Here is a 19,621-nt window from a genome sequence, read left to right as displayed (position 1 = left end):
CATGAACAACAAAAAGAAATATTCTTACTTTCACATCAGGATGCCTGCTAGCCTGTTGTGCTGGCAGCACCAGGCAATTTGAGATTCCTGTCTCATCAATTTTTGGAAATGTGTCCCTCAGTTCTGTATTATATACATACAGTCAAACCAATGTGTGCAACTTGGTGGAGAAAATACACAACATGCCTTGAACTGATTGCAGTGCATTAATTACAGGCCTGATATTTATTCTTCAGCTAGCCTTAGCACACTTCAGAATATGTCCATGTGATACATATACATACAAAATTAAAAATCCATTTAGTAGGCTTTTGGAAGGAGTATTAATGACAATAAGCCTTTTATAAAAGAGCAAGGCAATGTGATACTCATTTTGGTAGAAGCTTATCATTGGACAGTCATTAGCAATCAGTTCAGGTGCTATAGATATTTTCTAAGTACATACCTGACTCAATAGGTTCAATCAGACTTTGTAAGCAAATTGCCATTTTTCATAGAAAACAAAGTAGAAAAATACTAGCAAGAAAAGTTAGGACAGCCGTGGAAGGCATGGCAACTTTTCCTCACTGACTAATACACAGGGACCCTTCCCACTTTGAGGCAATTCTGTGTCATTAAACTGAAGGAGTAATTAGCCAGAAAAAAATACTAGATGCAAGGTTATACTTGAGAAGATGTCCAAGTGCTTCACTTCAAGTGCCCTTACTCACCTGTAGGTCAAAATACCAAGTACTCTCCTCGGTACTATTCCTAGCACAGAAAACGGAAAATGCCTCAAAGCTGGAGCATCTGTTCAAGAAGTGGGACATCTGTGTGGGACCTTCTTCAGCCTTAGGCAATCTGAACTCACTGCTCCCTCTTCCATGAGAGCCAGGAAGTTGTGGCATTATCCTAGTAATACTGGGAGGAGATTGTTCCCTGTTCTTTCTTTTAAAACTGGTCAAGGAATATGGACACTATCAAGAATGAAATAAGAGGTTGAAGAAAACAAGCAAAAGAGGCCATGACCCTAAAAATCCATTCATGAGGAAACTGTTCTCCAAGTGTAGGCATTTAACAAGTGTGCTTTCCGCAGATCCAGTTACTAACTGATTTTAGGCACTTCAAAATTAGATGAAGTTTGAAAATAGAAAGTTCAAAGCCACTTCTTTTGGGAAAGTTTTCTCTGCTGTTCAACATGTTACTGTCTTTTTTAAGAGAGATAATAGAGTTACATTAGAAGTGCTCACAGATGCCATCCAGAAAAGTAAGGGTACTTCAAACAAATACTGTACGTCACTTTTCATCTGAACTTCGCATTGCTTAGCCTTTAGAGCTAGATGAAGTATAAAGTGAATTAAGAATGGAGCACTGCTGAATCCCAACTTCCTCAGCCATCCTTTAACAGTTCTTTGATCTAGTTTATTGGTTTTAATGATTAAAAAAACAAAAACAAACAAACAAAAAAAAACAACCAAGCAAACAAAAAAAACCCAACAAAGCAAAGTATTCCTTAGGAAACCCTCTATGTTCAGTGCCACCTTATATTCCCAGCACATGCCAGATTGAGCTATCTTCTTTCTAAACATTCCAGGTCTACTTGCCATGTGTCCTGCAAACTAAGAAGAGGTACGTGGGTTACATGTATGAAACACTGGACCAGAAGGACCCAGTATTTGATGCAAAAGGCATAGAGACAGTCCGAAGGGACTCCTGTCCTGCTGTTTCCAAGGTATAATGCTGTATTTCTTCCTGAATGAAATTCTAGTATTCTGTTATTTCATTTTATATTTGTCCTTTCTCAGAGTTTCTGGTCTTTGAGTTGTGCAAGACATTGTCTGTTTTTCTGCTATAAGCCATTTGAAACATAAATTGAAGATCTTGTACAGCATTACAAGGACTCGCACTTTTCATCTTAACTACTATCTTTCACCCCCAAAAAACTCCATAAAGAGCCCTCAGCTCCATGTAAGTTCTCTAAAAAATCCAGTTCACTTTAACTGGAAATATTACTCAAGATGAGTGAGGTACACTGATGTGTCTGCTAAATACCTCACATAAATCTAGTTTAGCTAAGAATTCATTCAAAATAAACTTCCTTGCCTGTTTATTTTAAGCTGTATATTGGGGAGTTGAAAAGAAAAGGTTGTTCTTAAGACAAAACAAATTTATGCCAGTAAGAAAAGTAACTACTTAGGAGAGTTTACTTCCATTTTTTAATCCCAATTCTTTTGTTTGCTGAGGTGATCAGAAAGTAATGGCAAAAAAATTTAGATGATGTGGAAAAAACATCTTCTCCCATACTCTGGAAAACCTCAGTAGTTGTTGAAATGGTCTAAGTGCCAGAGTATGGATAATGTAATGAAAGATGTGTCAAACTGAAGAAAAAGTTGCCCAGTAATGTGTTTATGAATGTCTTTGAGCAGAATAGAATGCAACCTGTTGTCATATTAACATTCTAGTACACAACTGTTGTTTTTTCTAAGCAATGTATTAATAATTCCTTATAATTTACTGAATTATTTGGAAAGAATTAATTTTTGGTTAAACATACGTGTTTTTCTTACCTTTGCCCTTTGGTTATAAAGATACTTGAGTGTTCTATCAAGCTGCTATTTGAAACACGGGACATAAGTCAGATCAAACAGTACGTTCAGAATCAATGCATGAAGTTACTGGAAGGAAAAGCCAGCATACAAGACTTCATCTTTGCAAAAGAGTACAGAGGGAGCTCAGCTTACAGGCCTGGATCCTGTGTACCAGCCCTGGAAATCACCAGGTAATGAGATTAAGAAGTGCTAATGGCAGATGTTTTTTTTCTTTTGACCTTTGTACTGCCAAGTTATGGGTCGCGATGAGATGTCTCCTTCAGATATTGTTGCAGCAGATGACTTTGACTTTCTTCTGTGTGTGAAGAGAGATCAGGCATCAGATAGTCCTAGAAAGCCATTTGTAGTCCTGGAAAGAGCTGCACATGTTGAGGAGTGAAGTCTCTTGTCAGGATGCTGTAACGGTGTGTTCACTGCTGTTACATCTGCATTGTTTTTCTGTACAAGGGCTTGCTCCAAAATTGTCCATTGCTCACGGATATTAGATATGTTAAAAATGGTAATAGTGATGTGTGTCCTTGCTGTGGAATACATTACCAGGCATAATTTGTCATTTTTCAAAAAGTACCTTAGTTAATATTTCATCCTATTGATACTGTTTATCAGTAATAGATAACGTGACTTGGCACATTTTGCAACCTTGCTTAATATAAAATGTCTTCCAATTAAGCCATGCTTTTAAAATAAATAAAAAATTTAAGTTCTGGATTGATACCTCCTTCAAATTGAATTGTCCTTTGCTTTCTAGGTACTTGAACTCTTTTTAGTACCCCGGCTGCTCTTCATTAAGATATTTCTTTAGGGAAAGGGTAGCTAGAAAACAGCCTGCATGCAAATCCGAGTGACCTGAAACAGAACATATCTTTAGGGCACATGTTCCAAGTTCTAGAATTTGGGTCTGATAATGACACAAATTAAAAATGAAACAACCTGGCTCTGTGCTTCATAATGGGCATTAACTTCCGTTGTCTGGAGAGCTACTAATAAAACCAGATGGGGAAGTTTACAAGCAAATGAAATAACCATGAATTTGTCTCCGGGTGCATTATAAAGGTTATTTTTAAACAGGAAAATGCTCGCCTATGACCGTCGCTCTGAGCCACGAGTTGGAGAGCGAGTGCCCTATGTCATTGTGTACGGTGTGCCCGGCCTGCCCCTGATACAGCTGGTGAGGCGGCCCACCGAAGTCCTGCAGGATCCCAACCTGAGGCTGAATGCTACATACTACATCACCAAGCAGATTCTGCCGCCGCTGGCCAGAGTCTTCTCACTTATTGGCATAGACGTCTTCAGCTGGTACCACGAGTTGCCACGGGTGAGTGCTTGAAGGCAGATTACAAACGCATCTGTACGGCATTTGGTTTCATCATGACTTTTAATGGAACGAGGTTTGTATGAGGCAACAGCAAAGGTTATTTTACAAGGCAGTGTTTGATGCCCAAACATGCAGACCTGATTCTTAGATCTTCTCTGTGTGTTTTTTTGCTTAGTAAATCAATTTTGTCAGCCAGCCTTTCTGTGCAGTGTTGATCACACTGTCCTCTTCTATTTTCTGACCTCATCCGTAGTTTAAAAGAATATTTTGCCATAACTGTATATTTTTAGCAGTGCTTGTATATGTATCTACCACCTTTTAAATCTCTCTCTGGTAGATACTGAAACTCCTGGTTTTGCAAGATGTTCTGAAGAGCTTTTCTCATCATAGAAAAGGTGGTAATGACCCAGCAGCAGGAACACTTTTTAAAAAATGTGCATCACCAGAAATTTTAAACTAGTTTACATCCAAATCTGACTTTACTAAAAAATGAAAGAAATCATTGAGATGGGGGAAGAGAAGTGTTAGATAACTGAATTTTAGTGTGCTCCCCCTGACAAAAGGGCTGGTGACCGTTTATCTGCATAGTTTGGTTACTTTGCTTGGTGTAGGCTTTAGCAGCAGGGTAGGTCATCACATTTCCCACTGCAAACTTTTAATGTAGCCTTGACTTGATTCAGTTCTGCTGCTTTTCTTTACCTTCCTGATGGCACCATGACACTCACCTGCACTGTTTCCAAGCTGCTCTAAAAAGGCACAGAGAGCTTGGCCTCTGCAAGGCCAGGGAGCACTGGGGAGGTGGGAGGGAGCCGGGCAGCTGGGTATTTTAAGCAGGGGAGTGAGGGATAGCACTGAGCTAAGTCATGCAGCACTAGGAGCGAGTGCAGAAAACTAACCTTCCTGGGCAGGGGGCCAGCAATGGGGCTTTATCCAGGGAAATCAGCATGAGCTGGAGCCACAGAGCAAAGGACGGTGTCAGCTCTGTGACTGGGACTGCGCTGGCACGGCAACTCGAGGGGCAGCAGGATCCAGAAGGCGACCACTGGGCACGCTGGGATGTGATGAAGTCAATCAGCACCTGCAAAGGAACAACTGCAGGAGGCAGAGCTTGAAATGAGTTCAGGAATTTACCGGGTGACTGAGGATTTCTTCAGTTACTCTTTCTCTTTTCTGGTGAGATGCCCTGTGAAATAGGTGTGTGTGTGGGTGTGCTCTGTTCAGTGTATCGCTTCAGGGCAAGTACTACACTTTTCAGAGTGATGCAATCCATGTTAATAATTTGTGCGTGAGCCCACGCCCTGCAGGCTGTGTTGTATTTTCATACTCCTTTAAAAAAACAGGCTCTGTAACCTAGGCATAAGGCAAGCTGCTCTCTTGAAAGTTCATTACCTCTCAATTTTTTTTTTTTTTACAGATTCAGAAAGCTGCCTCGACTGCCCGCAGCGAGCTAGAAGGACGCAAAGGCACAATCTCCCAGTATTTCACGACCTTACACTGTCCCGTGTGTGATGAACTGACCCAGTACGGGATCTGTAATAAGTGCAGAAGCCAGCCACAGCATGTGGCAGTGATTCTCAACCAAGAAATCCGAGAGTTGGAGCGTAAGCAAGAACAGCTGGTCAAGGTATGATTAAAGCATTGTCAGATGTCTATCAGCCAAAGACAGGGGCTGAAATTTCAAAGCAGTGTGTTACTGCGTGCCCCCAGCTGAAATGGGAAGTACAATCTGGGTGTTAAATGTGTTACAGCTTGTTTGCTTTTCCCATTGCAGCTGAAGGCAGCACAGCAGCTGTTACTCTCCTTAGCGCTGTGTAAAAATAAAGGTGAAGGCGGGGATCAGAACAGAAGATGCTTTCCTCCTTTTCTTCTTTTTCTAAGAGTATCCTACGTGGTTTGTAGATGCCTTTTTATAATGATAGTGATGAAGAGTTATAAAAGTATGACAGATTCACCTTTTTTTCACTAAAATAACAATTGATATTCTAGTAACAAAAATGTTTGTCCCAGAAAATACATTTATTATCTAAAATGTAATTATAAAACACAGAGGTGTGTGCTAGCTTGGGGGTTTTCTTGTTACCTTTCCTCTCGATAGGAGTTTTCTAAGCTGCTTTTTTCCCTTGAGCTAGAAGTCAATTAAGAGGGTAGCTGACTGTGCTTTGCCAATATATTATAGCAAAGCACAGTGCCTCCCCTTGCAGAAACATATGTATATCTCACCTAATTTTCCTACTGTCATCTTTTACAATTAATAATTTTTTTTTAACATTTATTTTGAGCATTAGCACGTGAACCATTTTAAAGACTTGTCTGAATTATAAATGGGGATATAAAGGTTTCTGCAGTCTGGGCATTGATTTCATAGGTTCCCATGGGGCTGTTGCTAGAAAAACATTATAATTCACTATCATAAATATTGCATTACTAAGGTGTGGACTCATTCCTTGCTCTATTTTGTAATATTTGCTCTGATTGGTGTTGTAAATGCCAGCAAAGGAAGACGGTGCATGTTGTGCAGTTTTTCTGTGGCACTCTACACCTTTCACATTGCTTTTGTCCTGGAATACCTCAGAACTTGGCAGATAGGTCCAGCCCCGCAGCAGGATCAGTGGGTTTGATCAGAACAGTCTTTTGTCTTTGCAGCAGGTCGGCAAGGCCTGGGATCCCATTCTAGTCAGTGTTTGATAACCTCTCTGTAAGAGCATCTGTTGTATTTTACTGTGAAGATGTACATTTCCTGGCAGTGTTCCAGGACAGGATGGTGTTTTGAGCAACCTGGTGTAGTGGCAGGTGGCCCCGCTGGTGGCAGAGGGGTTGGAACTAGATGATCTTTATGGTCCCTTCCAACCCAAACCATTCTATGATGCTGTGATCCTTCACAGCTTAAATTCTTGGCCCTCCTAGGTTATAAACACGCCAGAGACAGCAGAACACTGATAGAACATAGAATCATATGTTATTTTAAAATGCACGTGAGAATTACGTGCCACAGGTTAAGGCCGTAGACTTCTCCGCTCTGCACAAACTGAACTTAAGAAGTGTCTCGAGTACCATTTAGTTTGATCCTTTGTGTTCAAACCAGACAGAGCCTTTTTCCAAAGATCTAGGGTAGGCTTATTTCTGAGGTTCTTTTAGTGGTTACAAAAGGAACAAACCACTTAAATCCTGTTCCTTTTGGTCATGACTGCAGGTCAGAGGACTGCTGTCCTCTGAGGTGCCACATGTGGGACTTGGCCGAGAGGGGCTGCTCCTCCCCAGCTATTGTCAGGGCCTGGCTGTGAGGGTCACAGGGGCCCAAATAGTTTTAGTTTGGAAAGAAGGAAAAGTACTAATTTTCAGAGCAAAGGACATGATTCTGATTTGTTGTTCAAACTGCAAATTCTAGGATAATCTTGTGTCACATTTTGATGTTACAAAACATGAGTGTGGTTGGAAGCAAATTTCTTGAGTTTTTGGAAAAAACACTGGAGGTCGCAGATACTGGAAATGATTAAAAATGAAATGGCAAAGCCAGGGCCCTTTAGTTTTCTGAAGGTAGCTACCTTTGGAAAAACTGCCTGCTGCTATTTTATTCCCTCGTGTATCTCATGTTGGAGTATTTTCAAGCAGCATTAACTACATGAACGAGTAGTTCTGTGACCAAGAAGAGCAGTGGAACCTGTGTGCCCTGTGTATTTCTGTCTTGGGATTGATTGACTTGGAAAGTAAAACTCTAATTGAAGCTTATCTCCAAACAGGAGTAGTTAATTAAGTCCCTTTCCTATGTATTGAATAACTGCAGAACAGTTTTGTCTTTTTTCACTAGGCAACTTCATCATGAATCTAACATGCTGCCCCACTTCAATCCGTTCCATTTATTTACCTTATTTTTTTCCAGTGTCACTAGATATGAGTGGAACTTAACTAGCGGGGTTGAGACCCCGAGCGGCCCTGTGAAGCTGCGGGTCTGTGCCCAGCTCAGGGTGGGCGCTGCTGGCCAGGCACCAGCAGCCGGGTGGGACTGGAGCTGCGCTGGATCCCCCCGTGCTGGAGGAAAGCTCGGGGCTGGCAGGACGGAGCTCATACAGTGCTGAGGACTTGGGAATCCTGGGTGATGTATGTTAAGTTTAAGCTCATGTTAAGTTTAAAATAACGTTTTGGGTTTTTTATGTGTAATCTAGATATGCAAGAACTGTACAGGCTGCTTTGATCGACAGATCCAGTGTGTCTCCCTCAACTGCCCAGTACTTTTCAAGCTCTCCAGAGTAAGCAGAGAACTGTCAAAGGCACCATATCTTCGCCAGCTGCTTGACCAGTTTTAAATGATCTGTGTTACAGGATTCCAGGTGCTATTTTTTTTTCTTCAGTGTTTACCACACTAAGACTATTGTGCATGGTGCTTTTTCAATTCTCATCTAGTCCAGGAATTTCCATTTTAACTGTTGGGTTTATTATCTGAAGAATAATGAACACTTATCCTAACTAAATTTAAAAAAAAAAAAATCACATTTGTTGATCTATGAACAGCTCACTTTTTAAGATGTACAAATTTCTTCTTTCTTTCATGTTTCTAACATACTGTTTTATAATGCTGATGTTGAAATAGCTCTGTGTAACATCTTGTAAATCCATTTCAAAGTAGAAGTCAAGTTTACTTCCTGGAGGAAGGAGCACTGAAAACCTCTTGAAATGATAAAACCATTAGTGTGTGTTCTTGAACTGTCAGTATCAAGACGTGTTACTTATATATTACGCATTCACTTTATAATTTTGTCTGCGAAATATTTTGTAAATACACTTTTTTACTTTTCAAACAACTGAGTAAAATAATGTGCAATGACTTTTATACAGATAATTTTAAAGTTGGTTGGTATATCTCCTCCTAAGTTTTGCTTGATTCCAAGTAGATTGTTATTTTGATCAGACTGTGCAAGCAGTAGTATCATGTGTAGCATTTTGAAACATTATTTTCTAAAAATTGCTGTCTTGCTTTAGCTATTAATGGGGCATTGTGAGGAACTGTGCAAAGACATTTTTGTTACAAACCTGTGGGACTGTTGCAATACTTTAAATATAAAATTTTATTCCATTTTTGCTTGTTTTGTATAGACATTTCTATTGCTTCTAAATATGCTTAAAATATTTTCTTTCCTTATGTACTGTACAGTTAAATCTTATTTGCCACCATCTTGACAAAATGTGTATTTAGAATATTTGTATAACTGTATAAAATGGAAAAGGAATTATGTGGTCAGTGCATTGTTTTCTAAACTGGAAATCATTTTGTTTTAGAAGTTAATAATGGAAACCATATTAAAGTTGAATAAAATGATATGGTAAAAATGACGTGCTTTTTTTCTATTTGCCCTCAATTGCAGGCACCTTTGTTTCCCCGGTTCAGCACACAAGTAGTAAGGCCCTGCTCAGGACTGCTCAAGAGCTAAGAATCCACAGTTCCACTTTCAGCTTAAGCTCTGGGATCCAAACCCTCAGTACCAGTTCTTGGAGGCCTTCCCCAAACCAGACGAGAAACATTTCCAGTTTTCCATTTGTCAAAAGAGGAGTAAGTTTTAAATTTAGAAGTCCAGAGTAGCTTTGAAAAATAGAACAAAACTTTATTTACATCAGGGAACCTGAGTGCCTTCTCCAGTTAAGAATTTATTACATTCAAGATACAAGTCAGTCTATTAAATTTCACATTATACAATACAATGTAAACCAACACCAAGCAGAATGAAAATTATTAAATATACAATAGAACACCCACAGATTGCGATGCGCTTTTATGCAAAGTAACTAAAAAACCCCATCAAGGCACACACCTTTGCCTGCTCTTGCATTTGAGCATTGGTCACGTACAGAACGAAAGTGCAAATGCCAGGACTAAGGTGTTAGTGCTCACGGTACAATCCAGCAGTTGGCAGCACTTTGGGGGTCTAAATGAAACGATTAAATGACATTTAACTGCAAGAGGTTGTTACTTTTAACACCCGAGTCAAGGGGCAAGTGCTCATCTTCAACTCGGTCTCAGCTTTATGGACCAAAATATGAGATTCTCAATAGGTTCAGGTATCTAATGCACAGACCACAGTTCTTGTCCTCAACAGAGATGACTTTTCTGGTATGCAAGGCGATGGTAAAGTACTACGGTTTACTTCAAGTAATTTCAGCCCATAGTATGTAAAGTTAAGTGTTTAAGCTTTCTGGAGGATCTGTAACTTAAAAGGCACTGTGAAGAGATCCTCACTGTAAATTTGCTTGGAAGGAAATTGAAATGTGTAAAAACTAACATTCACTGTCTGAAAACAAGCCTTGAGGAACACCAAAATCCAAGAGCTAGGAAAGCTAGAGCCTTGAACATGAAGGACCTCTAGAAGTGCTGGGAGCTGCACTCAGCACTGGAAATGTTCTAGGTCTGCAGTAACCTTAAACGGCTTCAAACATTTCATTTTCATTAGGGGGCAGCCCCTGCTCTTAAAAGCATGCTTGGAGGGGAGAGGAGAACAAGTTCTGTATGGATATTCCATGTCAAGGTTGAGGCCAGAAATAAGGAGAAGGGGCTGTAAGTGCTTACTAAGATGACTCCAAATGTAGACATCATGCAGACAAAGCCCTCCACCTATTGTGGGGATGGGATTTTAACCAGTATCACTCCCAGGAGCTACCCAGATTCCACCCTGTCTCCCTGCCATAGCTTCTGGGTCCTTCACCTGTGAAAGGCTGCTCTTGCCCAGCAGCCCAGGCTCTTGCTCTGTCCCTACTCCTCAGGCCTCCTGCTTGGAAGGGGGAAAAAGAGGGATGAATTCAAGTTAACACATGCAAGAATTAATACAGCCAGTAAAAATAAAAAATAATCCAATCTTTGTTTTGCACAGTATTTTTACATTTGTTGGGAAGACATTAGTCAAACACAAATAACTGTGTATATAAGCAGGTCAGAGCACATTTCTCAATGCAGCTTTACTTTCATTTTCTGGTTTTTAGTACTTGATTATGCAAGACAGGTTACCTATCCCTGAGAACAATCTTAGGTGCAGGACATTCCATTTGGAATTTCATTCCAAAAATTAGCATATGAATTGGGGATTATTTAAAATCTTCCTGGTTGCCAAATGTGTTTCTTAAACGAATTTTCTCCTGGCAACACAATCTTGGGTCTGGGGAAACTTTTTTCCCTTGTGGGCAGTCCAGGTGGAGCCTGTGGACTGCAGAGGCAGGGGGGAGCTGTAATTTCTGCTCTTTGTCCTGCACCAAACCCCGTGACCTCTCTGGGGGCTGGGAACACCACAAAAGCAGAGCAGAAGCAGTTACCACTTCCCCATCCACCTGCAGGATTTACCCTTTACCACCTACTTCCTCAGCCTCTGCTTCCTACACACCCACAGCAGTTACTGGGGTGCAGGAGGAAAGCTGAGGAAATGCAGGTTTAATCCATGCCCATCTCAGTCACCACCTCTGCCACACCCCATCAGGGCCCTACAGCCCTACTCCTGTTGTCCAAATGCTGTCACCTGTACCTAGAACAGGGTTTGGCCTGATACTCAAAAGCATCTACCATTACTTTAAGCAAAGAGAATCCTTGTGTAGCAAGTGACACAAGGCTGTATTTTAAAGTGCAGGTTCATGCATTGCACTGGAAAAGATGCCACAGAAATGCACATACACACAAGAGAAAACAAGGTATTGGGCAAAACAACACGGCAAGATGCAAAAATGATGCATTTTCACTACAAGTTGATTCCTGCTTCTTACCAACTTCTCAGAAGAAAGGCAAAAAGCCACAAGGTTCGAGGTTGAACACTTGGAGGACAAGAGAGGGAACAAAACCAGTCCTGAAAACACACTGAACATTCAAGGTTCTGTGCTGTGTTACATCTAGAGCTCTTACTAAATCAAACTTCTCAGCAAGAAAAATACTAATAAAAGTGCAAAGTAAAAAAAAACCCCAAACATGGGCACATGCTGATCACACAGCCTTAAAAAAATACTTAACCTACAAATTTGGAGTTTCAAGTAGACAAATTGCAAGTTACTGTTTTAGAGTCAGATTTCTGCCATTAGCTGCTGAGTTTTTTTGCTCTTCCTGGGGAGGCCTCAGTGGCCTGACAGGGCCTTCCAGGGTCTCCTCGCTCAGCAGCAATGAACCTACAAACAGAAACCTCCCACTAGGGAAAAGTCCCCCTGTGAGTCACCACCCAAGGAAACAAAACCCAAACAGCACTAATCCAGCCGGCAAGGGGTGAGCGATGGGACAGTACAACCCAAAAGGATTGTCTCATCGGTAACTCCCCCCCATTCTCCAATTTTCATACATAAAAGTCTTGGCACAGGAAGCCAGAAAAGTTGTTAAAACCTTAACTTGAACAACTGGCTTCAAAATATCAAATCCCTACATCAATAACGATATATTGTCATCTTTTTGTATAAAATTTTATCATCTTCTTCATACATTTGTTAATTTCAGTGGTAGTGCACTAATTAAAATCACAGCTACTTCAGGCTATTTAGATTTGTCACCACTGTTTAACCAGAAAATCAGAGTTAAGCATTCCAGCAGATTGACATGACTCATTTTGTCCTGCTTCCCATACTCCACTCCTTTTAAATGACCCAAAGGCGTGGTTCACTCCTAAAAATTATTTTTTCATTTCTTCTCATCTTAGTGACAGAACCAGGAAATTATATAGTTTGCCAACAGGTTACCTGATTTACAGCCACTGGGCATCACCTGAAATTTAACTTGATTTCCTGGTTTATGTCACACACAAAACGTTCAGCCCAGCAGAAACATTCCTTTTTCATGAGGTAAGAAAGCTCAGTGTCACAGATAACAGATTTCTCTTCCCTCTTGTGAAAACACTTTGTGACCAAGCACCTTGAAACCACACCCTCCAGTCACCCAAAAAAACAAGTGCTCTGAGCAGTCCCATTCTTTCCTAGTCAGTTCTTCTTACAGCATATATTAAAAGCATGCCTCGTATTTAGAAAACGTCTCTTACGGTTTAACATTCTCAGATTCATCTACACGTTTTATCACATTACCCCATTCACACCACAGTGGATTCTCCCACGCCAAGACACGTTGCAGAGGGAAGGGAAGGGCTGGATGAATGCGCTGAGATCTGCGCCACGCTAAAGGGATTCTTGAACCACCTGACAAGACCAGCTACAATTCAATTGCATTTCTGTGTTTGTTTTTTTTTTAAAAAAAAAAAAAAAAAGAGTCAGCTTTTTCTTTAATCATTCTTCTCCCGATCAACATTTGCATTTTTTCTCCCAGGGGAGCCCCCAGCAACCGCTGGAGGGTCGCACAGTGCATCGTCCAGCTGGGGCTGGAGAGGGGCTTTGGCTGATGAGTCCCCTGGTATCTTACGGGAGGTCTCTACCACAGAGCTTTTCAGCGTGTCATTCATTTCTATTACCTCAAAGTCTGCTTCATTCCACTCTCCCGCATCCTCCTCATCCTCTTCATCCTCATTAAGCCCTGAGTTTGACAACAAAGCTTTCCGGTCCTCGCTCTCACTCACTTCTTTCAAGTTGCTCTCCTCAGGAGAGTTGGCCAACTTGTACATCAGAGGGAAGAGTACAACCGTCATCGCGGAGGTCACCAGGGCGGTGTACATAACCACCGGAACGTGCTGGAACCTTCCTTGAAGGTACCCCACCACGGCAGGAATGCACATCTCACCCAGCGCGGCCCCGATCACAAACAGAGAAGCCGATTTTCCTTGCACCACTGTGTACTGCTCTATCCAGGAGATGCCGCTGGGGAATATGGTGGCCATGGAGGCTCCGTACACGGCGGTTCCCACCCACAGCGAGGCTGGGTGCCGCGCCAAGAAGGCCAGGCACGAGGAGGAGGCGGCAGAGCCTACGATACTCAGCAAGATCATGGTGCCAGGGTACATGCAAGCGGCACAGAATATCGCCACTCCTCTGCAAGCGGCAAACGCGCCCCAGAAGACAGAATTCAAAGCGGCCGCTTCGTTTTCTTTCATCTCGGCAAAGACCTTTGCATAAGTAAATATATAAGAACCATAAGTGACCTCCGCTCCCACGTAGCAGAAGAAGAATACGAACAGGAGCATAATAAGAGCATAGTGATATTTGGCAAACGTGCACTTCTGCAGAGACGCCTTTGATTTGTCTCGAGCTGAGCTGCCCTTTGAATACAAAATAAAAAAGAAGAAAGAAACTAACAGCAGATAAGTCCCTATGACAACATAGGACCACAAAAAGTCTGCACCGAGACGGTGTTTCAGTGCTGACGTAGCTGATGCAGCTGATGCTGTCGGCACAGACCTCAGGATGGACTGGTTTGTCTTTTCAGCTCCTGAAAGTTCTTTCAATTCGGAGCCTCCCAAGGCCATTTTAGCCAGGATTGGAGCCACAAATGCACCAACAGCAAAACTGAAGTGCAAGGCCTGCATATGTGGCCCAGCTTCTGCTCCCCAGGTGTTCAGAGCCAGTACATTCCCACCTGCAGATCCGAGAGAGGAGGATTCAGTCATTTTAGTCTGACACCAGATTACCGCTTTAAATAAAAAACAAACCATAACCTATATTACTAATTCCATTGGCAATAATACCAGATTTAGCAAATACAGTGTGCAAAACTGTAGTTAACTGAAATTCTGCCCGTAAGCACCTTAAACCCTTCAAATAACCTTAAACTTTTCAAAACGAAGAGCCACACAGTGGTTTAATCCATCAGCGATAGCCGTACTTCATTGTTGCACCAGGGGAGGTTTAGATTGGATATTCAGAAAAATTTCTCCACCAAAAGGTTTGTCAAGCATTGGAAGAGGTTGCCTATGTAGTTGAGTCGCCATCCCTGGAGGTATTTAAAAGATGTGGAGATGTGGTGCTTAGGGACATGGCTTGGTGGTGGGCTTGGCAGTGTTAGGTTAATGGTTGGACTCGATGATCTTAAAGGTCTTTTCCAACCTAAACCTTTCTATGACTCTAATTACCCTCCTTGACAATTTGCAGCATTTTCCAGCCTTTTTTCAACAGAACAAATGTAACCACTTCTCATTTCTGTATTAACAGCAACAATGCACAATGCTAAGAATCTGAGGCCTCCTTAACATCCCAGAAAACATCAAGGATCACTTGCTTCAGATGGGCTGGGGCTACCCTGCACATTCAAACGACTTTACAGAAGTGGAAACATTTACAATAATACCACTGCAAAACCATACTACAACACCCTCAGATCAACAACAATGCTAGAAAATAAGATCTCAGAGAGACATTTAAAAAATCCCCTGAGATGAATGCAGGAAAATAAGAACAGTAATGAAATTCCTGTGCTACAGTACAGCAACCCTTGTCACTCAGCACTAACACTCTTCCAAACGAATCCAGTTACTCTATTGCCTTGTTCTTAGTTTCTCCTGCTACTCCCGCTCAGGCTGAGAAGTCTCCCTGCCTCAAAGGCCTGAGTTCCAAGCAGCACACACACCCACTGAGGGCATTTTTACAATAAACCAAGAGGATTTTCCCCTACAAAGAATTTTTAAACCAAGCACCATGTGTGATGATCCTACGAGAAGCAGCAAATACACCTTTGCACTCAGGTTATTTAGCAATAACTAACCTGTGCCACGCAAACCCATCTTTTTCACCACTGGATCCTGGATCACACACTTTTGAGTGCCTAACAGAGCTGCCTCAAACACCGCAGAGGGTTCCCACGCGCAGCCATCGTTCCTCTGTGCTGCCTACCGGCCAAGCCGCTGAAACCAAGCCCTGGCTGGTATGTTTCCAGAGCTGTTTGGCTAGCTACGCTAACACATCAGCCAGCTCCTTCTCAGAAATAAGCCTGCCCCGGAGCTGGTCAGCTGGCTCCAGTCGTACCTCACTAGCTCATAAGTAGCCACGGGCTGCCTCAGTGGGCCGGGCAGTCGGCACGCTGCCGGGACATCACTGGGGAGGTGCCAGGTGAGCAGCCACCTCTCGCAGCTTCACCACCAACACTCTGCTGCTGACGTAGTTTTGGTTGTTTCCTGATCCCCAGTTGCAAGTCCACCATCGTCACCCAGTTGTCTCCAAGCGTGCTCAGGTCTCTTGCCGTGGCCTCGCCTCCTGCCCTGAGCTGTCTGCTGCAGCCAGCCAGCACTAACTCATCCTTGCTAAGCCAAGCCCGACAAACTCATTGCTAGGGGGAGTTTCTTTTTCATAGCACTGGTATAACCGACCTTTCCAACCGCACCTGGAGACGTTTGCTCTGCAACTTCACTGGCACGTCTTCTTCCAGTAAGGAGCCTCTACTAGGAAATCAGTTTTGAACTGCTTTCCAGCAAAAGTGGGTTTTTTTCCCCCAAGCCATCTGCAGCATGCACATGCCAAAGACTTACCATGGGGGATAAAATAAATCTATATTCCCAAACACAAAGCGGGGCTGGCCAAGGGCAGCAAATATTCCTTAATTCAGGAAGATGGATGCCATAGTGCTGTGAGCGAGCTGTGGCAGTAAATGGCTGCTGTGAAACCCCAAATGCCACCTAGCCAGCTTTAGGCAGGCAACTCTCCAACACAACTGTGAGAAACTCTCAAACACCAGGGCTTGCTCAGGACTAACTTTAGCTCCAGCTGGCACTAGTGAACCGTAACCCGACCAGCTTCCTGCAGTTGAGTAATTTAAAGAAAACACTGCTTAAAGAGCACATGACACCTTCTTTACGCCTGTAATTGCCCACTGAAATACACGGTGATCTTCTCCAGAAAGCAAGAGATGCCCAGCTTGCCTCGGGAAGGCCTGTTACAGAGACACAAACACTGCAAGTCTCAGGACCAGAATAATCCAAGAATCCCAGCCAGGTAAAACAGCTCCCCTCTTAATTCAAGATGACATACCAGCAACAGTTTCAGTGAGCTTGAAGTTTCTCGTTAGTTTGGTGAAGGAACTCTCGGACCACGTGGTCCCTTACCTGTGTCTAGAATTCCCATGGAAGCTCCAATAACTGACATCAAGACAGTTAACAGCAGGGATTTCTTACACCAGGGTATCCCATAAAGACCAACAGTTGTTCCAAACATGGATAATGCTGGAAAGGTTAAAAAAACAAAACAAAACCCCCACATACTACAGTTTCCATTTAAACTACAAAAGCATTACAGAAGAACACGAAACACAAACACATTCATAATTATTAAAGTTACAGATAATCCTAATAGGTGATGTAACCTGACAACCTCAATTCATGATTAACAGAAGCAGCTAGGAAGTTCAACAGAATCATTTTTCACTTGGAAAAACAGAATTTCATCAGAATATAAACACTACAAGAAAAATCTGTTTTGCTAAAGTTTTCTTTGCAAAGGGAGTAGCATCTGCTGCTAGAACAGTGAAGAAGTCTTCTGCAAACCTTTGCTTTACAAGTGCTATTTCAGCATCTTCTGCAAATTTCTGAGCTAGAAATGTTACTTTACCCTGGAAGAAGCAAAATGTGGGTTTGAACAGTATCAAGTTTTCTTTCCCTCTGAGAACTACAGAGCTTTACAACTGGCTCAATTTTAAAACAGCCCAAACCACTTAAACTCTCAGAATCCCATGAAGTGATTGCACCTTGGCCAACGAGCAACCGCCATATAAAAACGCTTTCATTTATATTCTGTTCTCACACGAGGGATGTATTCCAAGGGATTTCTGGAGTTTTAAGAGACAAAACTACAAAATTTCTCATGACAAATTTAGCAGCAACTCGTTAACTGTATTACTTTTGCTATTATTAACTGCCCTTACAACATGCCATTTCAAAAAATATTATTTAGCAGATGGAAATTATTTTTATTACAATTTGGGAGGAAGTTCAGCAGTTAAATCCTATGCTTATCATCACCATAATAAAATAATCTACAATTAATATCTTAAATATACAGTATTGGGATTTTAGAAAGCTTGTACCAGTTTAGATGTTTCTATTTTTCAAATCAATGCTTGATCATAGGTGGGGCAGATACTTAAAGATCAATGGGGATAGATGTAATTAAGAACTTTGTTTTTTTCCAAACAAAACCCCACAACAAACAAACGAAAAAAATCAGTATCCATAGTGAGATACTTGAAATGCAGGCCTCTAAACACTTTTGAAGCTGGGCATGCTAAGCTGCACAGAGGAAAAGCTAAAGATGGGGTGTATTAAGTACAGCTGCTCAGATGCCCCTCTCAGAGCCGAAAAGTAACTTCTCAGCAAGTTCTCAGTGGTCCACTTCAGCTCTATGCCTGAAGACTTGTACTTAAAAAGTTTCCTTGACAAAGACAGATGATGTATTCAATTTTTTCTCTGTGCAGTAGCAGTTTCAGCAGTTGAAAGATGGGAGGTGAAACTACACGAGCCAAAATCCCTTACAGGTAGCCCTCGGATGATAAAAACGAGACAAGATTCAAAGTTCAAATTGTGGTTTTGCCATAAGCACTACCAAGTTGGGAAGGATTAGGAGATGAATCGTTTTCCAAGCATTATTGAAGCAGCTATTCTGTGTGATACCTCAAGAAAATAAGCAAATACTAAGTTAACACCAACTTACACAGGTGTATTAATTCCATTGTGGAAGGTAAAGTCTCAAATGCCAGACACATGACCTTGTCAGATATACAAGAAGGCTAAAGGAAACACACTTTACAGGTGTTCTGGAGGAAAGGAATAACAAACAGGAAGGAAACCAAATAAAGGCATTTTAGAACAAGAGCAAATAAAAACTGATTCAGGGAGATGGGTATCTTATCCAGGGATAAGAGACTTATTTCAAACGCTAGCAATGGCAAATGGATTTCTCATATTCTCTCAACTGCCCTGTGATTACAACACAGTCCTGAGAGGATGAAGCACAGTTCTGTTTGAACCTCCCAAGTACAGGGATAGGAAGAAGCAGCAGCACAGGCCCTGCTATCTGGTTTAGTCCCTAATTAACAACACAAGGACACAGACGGCCATTACTGCACATGAAAGAAAAAAAGGATAGGGCTTCTGCTTTTTAGCTGTGCTCCAAGAATCTACCTGAACGAGACGCAAATGACTCAAAGAGGAGCACTTCAACTCTGTAAGCTGTGTGGCTCTTGGTGACCTGATGGGTGAGCAGCCCTGCTCTGCAAGGACAAAGCCAGTCCTGCACTCCTACGGGAGACAGCTTGCACCTGTCCAGAAAACTGTAAGATCATGAACCGTGGCTCCTACAGAGCTTAAGCATTTTCATAGCTAGGCAGCAACTGAGCAAGTTTCTACCGTCACAGGTGGTATCTAATGTTTTTTCCATTTTAATTAAGTTATAATTCAGTTAAGGCCCTCCAGTCAAAATCTCAGTACTTTTGTCCAGCACAGAAAGACGATTATTTCTGATAAGCTTTAAGGAAGGGAAGGATTTTACAAAGCTCTCCGCACAGAAGTGTGCCTCAGCATGCCTGCTGGAGGTTGCCAATGTGTGCGCATGAGAACCAAAACACAGTTTATGAATTTCATAGAATGACATTATAGAAGTCTGTATGTTCCAATAGGATCTATATTAAGTATATTTACTTGATACAAAGGAAAAAAAAAAAAAAAAAAGTACTTTTTCTGACTATACCAAAGGCATCTTTTGGTCAACCGGTTCAAAACGCTACGCCTGCGCCCAGCGAGCCCAACCACTAGTGAACGGCGCCGCGGGGGGACACACGCTGCCAGAAAACCAAACCGAAGGGGATATCGCGATAGCGAGCGGTGGGCGAGGGCCGGCACCCCGTGCCTCAGCGCCC

General features: G+C 42.0%; 2 protein-coding genes across 2 annotated transcripts in view; one reads left to right on the top strand and one right to left on the bottom strand.

Moving 5' to 3' along the window:
- REV3L (REV3 like, DNA directed polymerase zeta catalytic subunit) overlaps window positions 1-12,677 on the top strand; it is an 82,404-nt gene extending 69,727 nt beyond the window's left edge. Inside the window, exons 28-33 of the mRNA XM_026844194.1 lie at window positions 1,114-1,126; window positions 1,572-1,711; window positions 2,568-2,758; window positions 3,657-3,903; window positions 5,318-5,527; window positions 8,064-12,677. Coding sequence (XP_026699995.1) covers window positions 1,114-1,126; window positions 1,572-1,711; window positions 2,568-2,758; window positions 3,657-3,903; window positions 5,318-5,527; window positions 8,064-8,204 — 942 coding nt within the window. The 3' untranslated portion in view covers window positions 8,205-12,677. The remainder of the gene's footprint in view (window positions 1-1,113; window positions 1,127-1,571; window positions 1,712-2,567; window positions 2,759-3,656; window positions 3,904-5,317; window positions 5,528-8,063) is intronic.
- MFSD4B (major facilitator superfamily domain containing 4B) lies at window positions 9,477-19,611 on the bottom strand. The gene is made up of 3 exons (XM_026846104.1): window positions 18,418-19,611; window positions 16,818-16,934; window positions 9,477-14,362 (listed from the first exon to the last, which is right to left on the bottom strand). The coding sequence occupies exons 1-3, from the start codon at window positions 18,467-18,469 to the stop codon at window positions 13,119-13,121; spliced, it is 1,413 nt and encodes a 470-aa protein (XP_026701905.1). The 5' UTR covers window positions 18,470-19,611; the 3' UTR covers window positions 9,477-13,118.
- Between the last annotated feature and the right edge of the window lie 10 nt (window positions 19,612-19,621).

Source organism: Athene cunicularia (genome assembly GCF_003259725.1).
Source record: "Athene cunicularia isolate RWA chromosome 3 unlocalized genomic scaffold, athCun1 chr3_part1, whole genome shotgun sequence".
NCBI lineage: Eukaryota > Metazoa > Chordata > Aves > Strigiformes > Strigidae > Athene > Athene cunicularia.
Note: the sequence above shows the minus strand (reverse complement) of the source record. Positions and strands in the feature narration are given on the sequence as shown.

Excerpts from the sequence above, each read along its gene's own strand:
- MFSD4B (XM_026846104.1), bottom strand. The coding sequence starts at position 18,469 with ATGTGTCTGGCATTTGAGACTTTACCTTCCACAATGGAATTAATACAC. Across the intron at positions 16,935-18,417 it reads AATGGAATTAATACACCTGT|CATTATCCATGTTTGGAACA; the intron begins GTAAGTTGGTGT and ends TAACCTTTCCAG. Across the intron at positions 14,363-16,817 it reads CATGGGAATTCTAGACACAG|GTGGGAATGTACTGGCTCTG; the intron begins GTAAGGGACCAC and ends TCGGATCTGCAG.